This window comes from Cornus florida, unplaced genomic scaffold (assembly GCF_030987335.1).
Source record: "Cornus florida cultivar Cherokee Brave unplaced genomic scaffold, ASM3098733v1 CherokeeBrave_3.0.0_Hap2_Chr01, whole genome shotgun sequence".
Lineage (NCBI taxonomy): Eukaryota > Viridiplantae > Streptophyta > Magnoliopsida > Cornales > Cornaceae > Cornus > Cornus florida.
Window position 1 is genome coordinate 81,710,249 of NW_026775571.1, and position 11,363 is coordinate 81,721,611.

The following is an 11,363-nucleotide window of genomic DNA, read 5'->3' on the forward strand; positions in this document are numbered from 1 at the left end:
GCTAAATGATGATCTAATATCAAGCATGAATCTCTAGGTTATTAATTAGGAATTGTTAATTTATTTGTTGTTGAGTTGGTTCATTCTTTTACATGATCCTAGGTCTGGACAAGTTGATAGGATTGAAGAATAGTTGACGTTGAATCTAAAGGATCTATTACTAGATGGATACCTTTGGCAGCTAATCCTCTTGATAGTACAATAGTAGCATCTAAATGTGCAAATGTCGTAGTGGAAGCTGCCATTGAAAGACTCTATTGAGACAAGGATGGGCTATCGATAACGTAGAGGAAGTAGGTTGGGCAGTTGGTCAGATCTAGTATGGATCGTACATGGATGATAATTGGAGTCGGCGGTTCCATGTGGTAATGTATGCGTATTGGTACCTTCTTTAGGACCGATTGCTTCTGATTTGCGTTCATATGTTTGGAGAAGCCTTCTAAACATCTTACCCAGTGTGATTATATCTATCGGCTCATACTTTCCTATCGTCCTTAGGTGCTACAAGGATTAAAGTTTATGGATGTCAAAAAATCATCTTCAAGTATACTGGAGAACTTGCAAAGAAAGAGTGAGAACCCAGACATAGGTTAATGTCTGCCTTAGGTTCACAAATGCTAAATGAAGGAACTGAGTTCAAAATCTCAAGTTATATGGATTTTTCCCAGAGTGCTTGTTATGTAGCAGAACTTTTTGTCCTGTCATTTTGAGTTTGAATATTAATTTTGGATTGATGAAAGGAGATTGAGGCCATCAGATGTTATCCTTAGAATTTAGGAGTTATGGAAAGATTCATTTAGCTTACTGTTATTTTTGATGTGGTAGCTCATGAGCTCTGCTGAGAGGATCTTTGTTTCCAATCGTCAGCTCCTCCCTTTGAGGGTGGTCTATCATTATGGCAAAGTTGTCTGATAGAGTTGGAGCTCTGTGCCTCTGTCATTAAGCTCCTTTCAACACTGGCTTGCGTTGTCCTCTGGTTCTTTTTGCTTAGTAGCTCCCTTTCTTTCCTTGTCTGGTTGGGCTGATAATTTCTCACTACAAAAATTTCATTCTATTCTTTGCTTCTGTTGGCCTCGTTCTTATGGTTGCCTTTTTGATCTTACCCTTCTATTTAATCTATTAGATGCTATTTCTCAATCTAAATTTTAGTTTGTATGTTGCATTTGGTGTTGGATTTGGGTGGACCTTCTACATGTTTAGAGGGAGTTATAAAAATTAACCAAAAACTTGTTACTTTGTCTTCTATTTTCTTCTCTTTTTAATTTGGGGCCACGAGTATGTCATCTATGCAATATGATCTATTGCTACAACCCAAATTATGTTTAAGTTTTTTTCTTATTCAACATGCTAAACACATTACATATATTTGTTTTGGTTTTTTGTTTTTTGTTTTGTTTTTGTTTTGTTTTTGGTATAAAGAATATATTTAAATAACCCAAGAACCTCATCCGATCAGCTATTGGATCACTAATACTGCCCGTGTGGTGAACCAGGTTCTGCACATGGATAGGAATGACTATTATGGAGGAGAGTCGACTTCACTCAATCTCATTCAGGTTTATAACCTTAACTTTTATACAAGATATGTGACAACTATTTCAATTTCTTATTAATGTTCTATTTGTCTTGACAAATCTATTAATTTACAGCTCTGGAAGAAGTTTAAGGGAAATGATAAACCTCCAGCACATTTGGGTTCTAGCAGGGATTATAATGTGGACATGATCCCGAAGGTTTCTATCTTTTCTACTCTATTGCATCCTTTACGATGGACCATCTTTGCGGTTTTTTTTGTTTGTTTGTTTGTTTGTTTCTTGACTTTCATGATTTTCCAACTTATATATATATATAGTTTATGATGGCAAATGGTACCCTTGTACGCGTCCTCATTCACACTGATGTTACAAAATATTTGTCCTTCAAAGCAGTAGATGGCGGCTATGTCTACAATAAAGGAAAGGTATAATAAATTTTTATATTTTAGTTTTTTTTTTTTTACTCGGTACTAGAAGTTGTTTTCAGCTTGTTGCCCAGATGTTATATTCATAATTTATCATCTCTTGTAATAAACTTTATGCAATAGGTACACAAGGTGCCGGCAACTGACATGGAGGCACTAAAATCTCCTCTAATGGGCATCTTTGAGAAGCGCCGTGCTCGCAAATTCTTTATATACGTCCAAGATTATGATGAAAGTGATCCCAAAACACACGAGGGAATGGATCTTACTAGAGTGAAAACGAGAGAGCTTATTGCGTACGCTCTTGATCTTTACTTTTGTTTTGCTCCAGATATCTCTCAAGGAGATTCAGTGAAAAGACAGTCTACGTATTTTTGTTTTTGTTTGTCGGTTTGGGCTTTTCACTGGTTACTTTTTTGTTGGCATGTATTTCATAGGTGTGGTGGCACATTGGGGTCTCATTAAGTTTGAAAAATAGAGCGTGACTTGAAGCTCAATATATGCAAGATTAGATTAGTTTAGTACACCCAATACTTGTGAAGGAGCACGTATGTTACATTGATACCTAAACAGGTCATTATGGTTAAAAACTGTAGTTATACAAACTGGTTAATATACTCAAAAGACATGTAAAATCTACAAATTTGCTTTATTCATCTATAGTAATATGTGCTAGTTATTAGACTCAAATAATACTAAAATTATTAGATTCCTTTAGAGTTAGCTTGCAGGTAGATCAAATTATTTAGATTTGTAAGGTTAGAATTATTATATTTTGGTTTGTATCTATAGCTCTTGAATTCGAAATATTACAGGACCTTAAGGATTTAGCATCGACGCGGAGATATTCGAGAACTTTTTAAAGTGATATCCGTTAAGAGTGCATAGACAGGTACAGCTCATACATTACAAAAGAATCATGCAGAGGGGTGATGTAGATGAATAATTTGCCCTCCAACAGTATGTTATACCAAGCTGTGTGGAAAGCTTCTTTGTATGCCTATTTATATAGTTCACTTGTTGAACACATTCCTGCCACCTCATCCACTTCCCTTCATTTTTCCTGCTTCACTCTCCCCTCCTACCAAACAGATTAATAGATTCTTAAGCCTTGCAGCTTGTCCCACTACTATAATCCTCAATGATTTGGGCATAATCCAAGTTCGTCCAAATCATCCCCATTAGGATGACCCAATTTGAAGATAAGAAAGGACTTTGGATCACACCATTGATGGACTTAAAATTTGATTCTGTGCTACTTATCAAAAAAATTAAAAAAAAAAATGATTCTTTGCTGTGCCTGTATGGGCAGTTTTTTTTATTTTTTTATTATTATTTCAGTTCAGATTATCGTTAATAATTTATATTCATAATTGCTGTCCTCGCAAAACAATGCTGGTCCTGATGGAATATACTAGAAAGTTTTGAAAAAAATAGCTGATAGTTGGAAAGGGGGATTCATCCATTCAATGATCAATAATCAATGTAAGATGATATAGCCATTTTGACAACATTTCTTATGAAAGAGTAGGTGGCACTAGTTTGCCCGTATTCTTGGTAGGTTTTTACATGACTAAGTATATTTTAAATTTGTCGACACATCTATGAAATGTCTAACATGTGTCTAAGATTGTCAATGAAGTGTTTGTATCTTGTACGTGCCCGACACTGACACAACATCTTGATAGAAGTGTTTCTGCTTCTTAGTCTGCACAAATGATACCAGAATATGGCTTTTGTTCCATCAACATACTGATCCTTGTTACAAAAATTTGATGTCACCCTTTAAAATGCTCAAGCTAGAAGTGTTACGTTAAAGTTGTATTTTGTTTTACCCCAAGCAAGATGTGATATAATATGGATATTTACTTATGTTTAAAAACTACTCTGATTTGGGTAAATTTGGTATGCACTACGTGTCCAAATCATGTTTTGATTGGATTTCATATTTGAACCTATGTATTAAACTTTGAATTTGGGTTTATATTCACCTGGATAACTAGATCTCATCCATTTTCAGAAGCTGCTATTTCTACTCAACCAGGGTCTTATCCTTTGTCAGGGAATGCTTATAATTTTTTCTTTCTCACCATTCTACTCAACGTGGTCTTTTTTTTGTTTTTTGTTTTTTGTGGATAAGTACCATCGATGACCCTTTCTTGTGTTGTAAGTAAAATAGTTTGATGCTTAGAGTTAAAGGTTGGTTATCAATATTAAATTAGTGAAATTAGAGGTCTTTAGACGAAATAAAATGTCCCCTGTAACTTGTCAACCCTGCAAAGGTTTAGGGTGTTTTATTTGATAAAAAATTTTGGGGCTCTATTGCGGTTTTTGATCTTTGAGAACTTGTGGTTAATTTTAGTAAGGAAAACTGGACAGCGACTATAGTTCTAAAAGCCCTCTAAGGGCCAATGTTCCAGCGAACTGTAATATTTTACTCTCTGGTTCATAATCTGGCTTCTCACTGAATATGATAAGTGAGAATTAATTTGAAAATTTCCATGTGAGTTATGAGATGTTATTATTTTGCTTTGCTGTTTCTGTGTTAAGTGTGAATTTTTAATGGTAATCAAGAAGCTCTACCCTGGCCCTTCATATGGTATGGGAAATATAGGTAGTTAACTGGAGGAAGGATAGTAAAAGATAAGGAAAGAACAAAGACAGAATCATATTATCCTTTTGGTTGCCTGAATGTTGTGGAAAGACGAAATAAATTTACAACAATTTATGATGGCGCTGGACCTCCAAACTGTTGCTAAACTCCTAGTTCATTTCCCTCTTGATGTCTCCTTCGCATTCTTGAAGTGAAAAGGTGCGTTAAAATAGTCCATACATAATTTATTGCATTTGGACTAGAAATTATGTGATGCAGATGGTGTCTGTACTTTTCAAAACAACCTCAACATTGATGTCTGAGCAAAACATGTTGTAATCTGTCTCATGATCATTTGGTGAATTGCTACTCCGTTGAGTTGATTAGGATAGCTCAATATGAAAGTCTATAATGGGAAAGATGCGTGGACTAATTTTCAAGGAAGATACAAAAGAACTGTGTACTCTAGGAATGCTAGTTCTAAGAACTTGATTAAGGGACTTCGTTTCATTTTATAGCAGTTAAAAGAAACTATCAAGTTGGAAGGGCACTATTTTCCAATTTTTTACAATAACATGCCTGTGATATGATGTCTACAGGGTTTTCCCTCAAGTGAAGAAAGCCGTGATGTTGCCTTGGCTGTTTGAATTGGAAATTGAGTGTTCATCTCCGTTAAATTTGGTGTTTGTAGCAGATGACTATTCCTGTGCAAGTGATTTGTACTTGTGTTAGGATGCTATTGCATGTGAAACTCTATGTGGTTATCATTAGGAGTAAGCTGTACAACATGCTTATTGCGTGGAATATGCACAACTGTTTTACATATCCTCAAGCGTGTTTAACTAATAATAGTATTAATCACTGATTCTGCATGAGTTCTTCATAGTAATATTTGCATCTCTTGTTTATTTATTTATTAATTATTATTATCTAATCAAGTATAACTAACAATAGCCTCTGCTGCTTGCCCTGTCACTAGTATTAATTGCTGTGAATTTATCCAGCAATCAAGCTAATTCTGTACCTTCAATTTTTTGACAGAAAATATGGTCTTGATGACAACACTGTGGACTTTATTGGTCATGCATTGGCGCTTCACAGAGACGACCGCTATTTAGATGAACCTGCATTAGATACCGTGAAGAGAATGAAGGTGAAAAATGCACAGGATCCATATTTTATTCCCTTTTTACTTGGTTTTGTTCTCTTATAAGGTTTAAATTTCGTGTGAACTTGTCTGAAAACATTTGCTTCTTATTGTGCCATAGCTATATGCAGAGTCTCTTGCACGGTTTCAAGGAGGATCTCCGTACATTTACCCCTTGTACGGATTAGGAGAGCTCCCTCAGGTTCTGTCTTTTCTATTTTTATCCACTACCCTCTCTATTTTTTTTTCTCTCTCTCTTTCTCCTCGTTCTCCTTTTCACCTTTGTTTTTTTGTTCGTTCTTTCGTGTTATTTGATCTTTTTCATGACCTGTTTCTGATATGAAAGTTTGGCTCTTTAGTTTGACTATGTTGATTTGTTTCATTTAGGCTTTTGCTCGGCTCAGTGCTGTTTATGGTGGGACTTACATGTTGAATAAACCTGAGTGCAAGGTACTTCTTTTTTTTGTGTCTCAGTTTTAAAGGTCATTTTCCTTATATTGATCTTTCAATTGGATAGGGGAATACATAAATTCTTATCGTGAGGCTTGATGCTTGCTCAAATTCCAGGTAGAGTTCGACGAGGAAGGCAAGGTTATTGGTGTCACATCAGAAGGGGAAACTGCTAAGTGCAAGAAAGTTGTTTGTGATCCTTCCTACTTGCCCAACAAGGTACTTATTTCTCTTAGCCTTTTAGATTTATTTCAGCCTGCAGTTGGTGGTTGACTTTATGCTTGGTGGAGCTTCTGGGTTTTGGTTCGGTCATAGTATTTATGCCTGAACTGAAAATATGTTATGTATATAATACATCTTCAGAAGCCTACTGAGTTTGTAGTTATTCAACGCTTTTAAAATTAGAGAAGAATATGTAATCTGAACATGCGAAGTATGGTGTATGACAGGTCAGGAAGGTTGGCAGGGTCGCAAGAGCAATTTGCATTATGAGCCACCCAATTCCAAACACCAATGATTCTCACTCAGTGCAGGTTATTCTGCCGCAGAAGCAGTTGGGTCGCAAGTCAGATATGTGAGTTCTCATCCAACATCTTCGAGAGATTCCATCTCTCTGGTTTCTTGAGTTACAGGAATACATATTTTCTTTATGCTTTTTGGTTCAGATTAGCTGGGAGATTTCCCAGTAGGATTTAATCTGAATCTTCTTGTTGGGAGACATTGAGATCTGAGGCAAAGCCAACCAGTCAAGAGGAATAACTCCATTATTCTCTGGGTTTCTTATATTTATTTGGAATGGGGATCCGCATTACAATTGTTTTTTTTTTTTTTAAAAAAAAAAAAAAAAAGTTTACCTGCCAAATGCTAAGAAAGTATTCAAAAGATATTCACTTGTAGCCAGAGTGTAGAAAGACAAGGTTTATGGTTGTTATGACCCATAAAATGATTAAACAACTGTCCAATTTTTAAAATCAGTTCACTAATGTAGTGTCTAGGTTTCTCATGGCAATTGGAACATGTCATGCATAGTTTTTGAATTGAGTTCATAGTGTCTTTGTTGTGGCATTAGTGATCTCATCCATTTATATTTGTTTTATAATTGTAAAAAAAATATTTAAAATTCGAATGACCTTTTTATTCAGTTTTGGTATTTTCGTGATCATGATGATGGTTTTAGTTCTTATGTCCAACCTTTCTATTGGGTGGGTGACAGAGACACTTCTAAATGGCTTTGTGGTCATTTCACATATTTTGTAACAGTGGAAGAGAGAGAGAGAGAGAGAGAGAGAGAGAGAGAGAGAGAGGTGTTTGATTTAATGGCTTTCGTTTATTTTGTAGTTTTTTCCCCTTCACAATGTAAACACAGGGAAGACCAGCATTAGGTAATAGCCACCCTATACCCTTGTATGACAGTCTATGGCATCATCAATTTCAGTAAAACTAAAATCTAATAATAGAATAGTTCCCCATTAGGAATATATTAAAAATGGATAAAATGGCAAATGGAGGAAAAAATACTATAAATTAAGAAGCATAGTGTCACGAAGTGATTCCTAAGACGCTTGGAGGATGGAAGACACGCATGCTGGTTGGCAAAGAGCAGAGTTTGACTGGGAATGGTTCCAGGGAAGGGGCGTGCAGGAGCACAGGATGGTACCTCTTCAGAGTTCAGGCAGGTCGACTCGGTTCAGTTCGAGGTGCTTGTCGCTGGTCTTGGACTTGACTATGAAGAAGGGAGTTGGCCATCCCTGCACAAACTGGTCGGGAGCTGGAGCCGTTCCCCTGACGAGGCCATGGCAGGCCGAAACCAGTCAGCATGTATCCTTGGGAGGGCAGGTCGTGGTGGCTGACCAGGGCGCTTGCGCGAGCTGAAGCAACGCCTTGGTGCCGCACGGGCCGTGCCGCTGCGCCAAATCTCTAGGCCCGTGACAATAGGCATAGTACGTGCCTCTCCTCGTACTTTTCTTAATTGTCTTAACTTGGTGTACAAGTGACTAATTTCTAACATTTGAGGTTTTAGATGTCAACTAGTCATTTATCTTATGTGATACCTCTGAGGTTCTGGCCTTTCTGCAGGTATCTCTTTTGTTGTTCTTATTCACACAATGTTACCCCAAAGGGGAAATTCATTGCATTTGTATCAACGGAGGCGGAGACTGATCATCCAGAGACTGAACTAAAGCCGGGAATTGATCTTCTAGGGCCCGTGGACGAGATATTCTTTGATATCTATGACAGATATGAACCGGTTAATGAGCCTTCTCTGGATAATTGTTTTATATCAAATGTGAGTTTCTCTTAAATGCCATTATTGAATGCTGTATCTACCTTGAAGCTTTCACTTTGTTGATGAGTAATACCTCCTTTATTATGTTCAACAGAGCTATGATGCCACAACTCACTTTGAGTCAACTGTCATCGATGTGCTCAATATGTATTCCTTGATAACTGGGAAGGTATAAATTGTGTTTTGCATTTGAAATTTGTTACCCTGGTTCAATACTTCAAACATTCTTTCAACTAGCTTTGTGGCTTGATTCATGTTTTTGATAACGTAAATTATTGTGCTGTTATAACGTTTGATGAGTACGTGAAAGCACCTCAACAGCATTGCATTATAAGGGGGAGGAACCATATCAATATATCGTTCACTGCTATATCTGCTGGTGTTGACTTTTAAATTTAAAAATGTTAATGTTCTAAACGCTTTGGAACATCATAAATGATAAAATAGAAAATGAAACAACAGGAACATACGGTACAGTTTTATTAGTGAAATAAGTGATAGACACAAGTATAACAGTAAATAACAGCCAAACAACCACTTAACATAGGAAGAAGTCAGTAGTACGACCCGTAGCTTCAATCTGGTTGTCTGATTTTATATTATACATTCTAAGCATGCATCATGGATGTACAATTTCAATGTCCAGTGAACTCTTATTTCAGACATAGTTTAACTAGTAAGATGGGATGATGCAATTGTCTTATGTGTGATATATTGGATCATTGGTTTCATGCATAGTTTAACTTGTAAAATGCGATCTATGAGACTAGATCCAGAACATTGTTTTTGAAAACATCAAGACAGCTTCGAGTTCTTTTTGTTCATTGAGAATAAGCTTCCCTGTAAAACATTTAGATTTGTGTATTGTATGTAGTATTCTAAAATAAAGAATTAAAATCATTTTTCTGCAATTGCAAAAGAAGCTCTTTCAAAGAGAAGTTAGTGGGAGAGTTGACTTTGAGAAGAAAGAATTAGTTTCTAGAAAACTATTATCTTCAACTTACCTATTGCATTTTATTTTTCCTGTAAAAAAGGCATTTAATAAGAAGTGCCTAAAAGTTATATTGAGGCCATGATAGGTCAAAATTTCGTTGAGTTGCTTTCGAGTAAACATGTCAATCAAAAGGCAGTTCCTATAAATATTGTTTCTATGGTTATTCAGATTATTAAAGTTGATTACGTGTTAACGTGCAGGTTCTTGACCTCAGTGTGGATCTAAGTGCTGCCAGTGCTGCTGAAGAATGAGAAGTTGCATGGGGTGTGCTTGCACGTACCTGTGCTTCCTTCTTGCCAAATTCAGTAAAACATCACATATTTCTGTGTGATTTACCTAATCAAAAAGCGCTTGGATTTGACTTGATTTTCTCTTTTAATCATATATATTATCATATCATAATGTAATAAAAAATGGTATTCGAATGCTGCTTGTTTGTTAACTTTTAAGTGTAGTATTTGGAAATGCATATGCATGCACATTGTTACCATGTAGGCTGGCTAGGGCATGCGTCATTCCACCATGACAGGAACTAGAAATTCAAAATAATATCTAAGCTGAAGGAATCTGAGCCAGCACTCTCTTGAGAGGAATGTCTTAAGGGTTTTGGGTTGCAATACCTGCCCTGTTTGGATGTTTGGCTTAGAAGTAGTAGTGGGTGTTAAGTGTGTTACTGTTCCTCTAGTCTGGTTTGCCGTGTTTAAAAAATTAATAGTTTGAAAGATAGTGGACTTTAAGCTTTTAAATTAGGAAATTTGTGTTTCGCACTCCAAGAAAATCTTCTTGTACTCTCTTATAATAACAAGAAGATACAAAAAAAATAAAAATAAAAATAAAATTAGTAGAGTAAATTTTGAGGCTCATTTTGGAATGCAAGTATTGCCTCAAGAATTTATTTGTCGCATTGCTTTTTTGAGGTCATTTGGCATGACATGCTGCAAGTAATGGATGGTGGATGGGAATTCAACGCCTAGATGCAACCTAAAAAGTTGTATAAAAATTTTTGGTTGATGAGAATTTTTTTTTTTTTATAATGAAAATTAAGTCTTAGAAGGGTCTGTTTTGGGAGAACCGTCTTGAGTTTAAAAAAGGCACGTGTTTTGAGTTTTTGAGAAGATTGACAAACTAAGCAAGACATTGCTCCATACCAAAATTCCACCATGTGAAATGGGAATTATGCTCCGTCTGGAACTAGGTAATGGAAAATTGGAAGGGTAAGTTTTAAATTGAAGGAGCCTTTTCCTTTGTGTTGAGGAATTCTAGTTTTCGAGTTCAGCTTTTTTGTTGTATCACCAGCAAAAAATAGATTTGGTCCGAAAGGAACATGATATTGCATGATTTGATTACTAAACTCATCCATAGTTTAAATTGGTTTTTGGTAGACAAAAATGTAAGAAAATGAGAAGAGAATACTTTTGCTTTCTTTCCTCCCATACTGGGAAGAAATTTTTTGGGACATAAGTTCTCTCTCCTCCATGCTTTTGTTTGCCGTTTCCCTTTACCAAAAGAAAAGAAAAGAAAAGAAAAGCCTCCGACCCCTCATTTTTCATTTAATTTTTTTCTTGGGTTTTTTTTTTTTTTTTTTTTTTTTTTTTTTTTTTTTTTTTTTTAAGTTCCATGAATTTGCTTTTTTACTTGCCCATTTGTTGGATTACTAGTTATTTGTATATTCATGCTCTAGAAAATTTCTTTTCAGTTTTTAAATTCTAAAAAAAGAAAATTACATCGCCATTAACAATTATCTTAAAAATGTACTCCATTTTAAACAATTGTGACTGAAAAAATCAAATGAGGTGTTTTGTTTGAAGAAGTGCCGCTCTCATGCTCTACATGCAAATAGGCGCTCTGAGAGCAAATCCTTTCATAATTTGCGGATTTAATTTGACCAATTCACAAATTCAATTTGTGAATTCTTGAATTCACAACGAATTG

General features: G+C 35.7%; 1 protein-coding gene across 1 annotated transcript; it reads left to right on the forward strand.

The window, feature by feature from the left end:
• Positions 1-332: 332 nt before the first annotated feature.
• On the forward strand, positions 333-9,873 carry LOC132276114 (guanosine nucleotide diphosphate dissociation inhibitor 2-like). Its single transcript, XM_059777387.1, has 13 exons — positions 333-365; positions 1,431-1,556; positions 1,650-1,733; positions 1,853-1,960; positions 2,084-2,256; positions 5,595-5,706; positions 5,822-5,902; positions 6,088-6,150; positions 6,268-6,369; positions 6,600-6,724; positions 8,227-8,437; positions 8,532-8,606; positions 9,632-9,873. The coding sequence occupies exons 1-13, from the start codon at positions 333-335 to the stop codon at positions 9,680-9,682; spliced, it is 1,344 nt and encodes a 447-aa protein (XP_059633370.1). The 3' UTR covers positions 9,683-9,873.
• Positions 9,874-11,363: the final 1,490 nt, after the last annotated feature.

Excerpts from the sequence above, each read along its gene's own strand:
- LOC132276114 (XM_059777387.1), top strand. The coding sequence starts at position 333 with ATGGATGATAATTGGAGTCGGCGGTTCCATGTG. Across the intron at positions 1,961-2,083 it reads ATGTCTACAATAAAGGAAAG|GTACACAAGGTGCCGGCAAC; the intron begins GTATAATAAATT and ends TTTATGCAATAG. Across the intron at positions 2,257-5,594 it reads AAAACGAGAGAGCTTATTGC|AAAATATGGTCTTGATGACA; the intron begins GTACGCTCTTGA and ends ATTTTTTGACAG.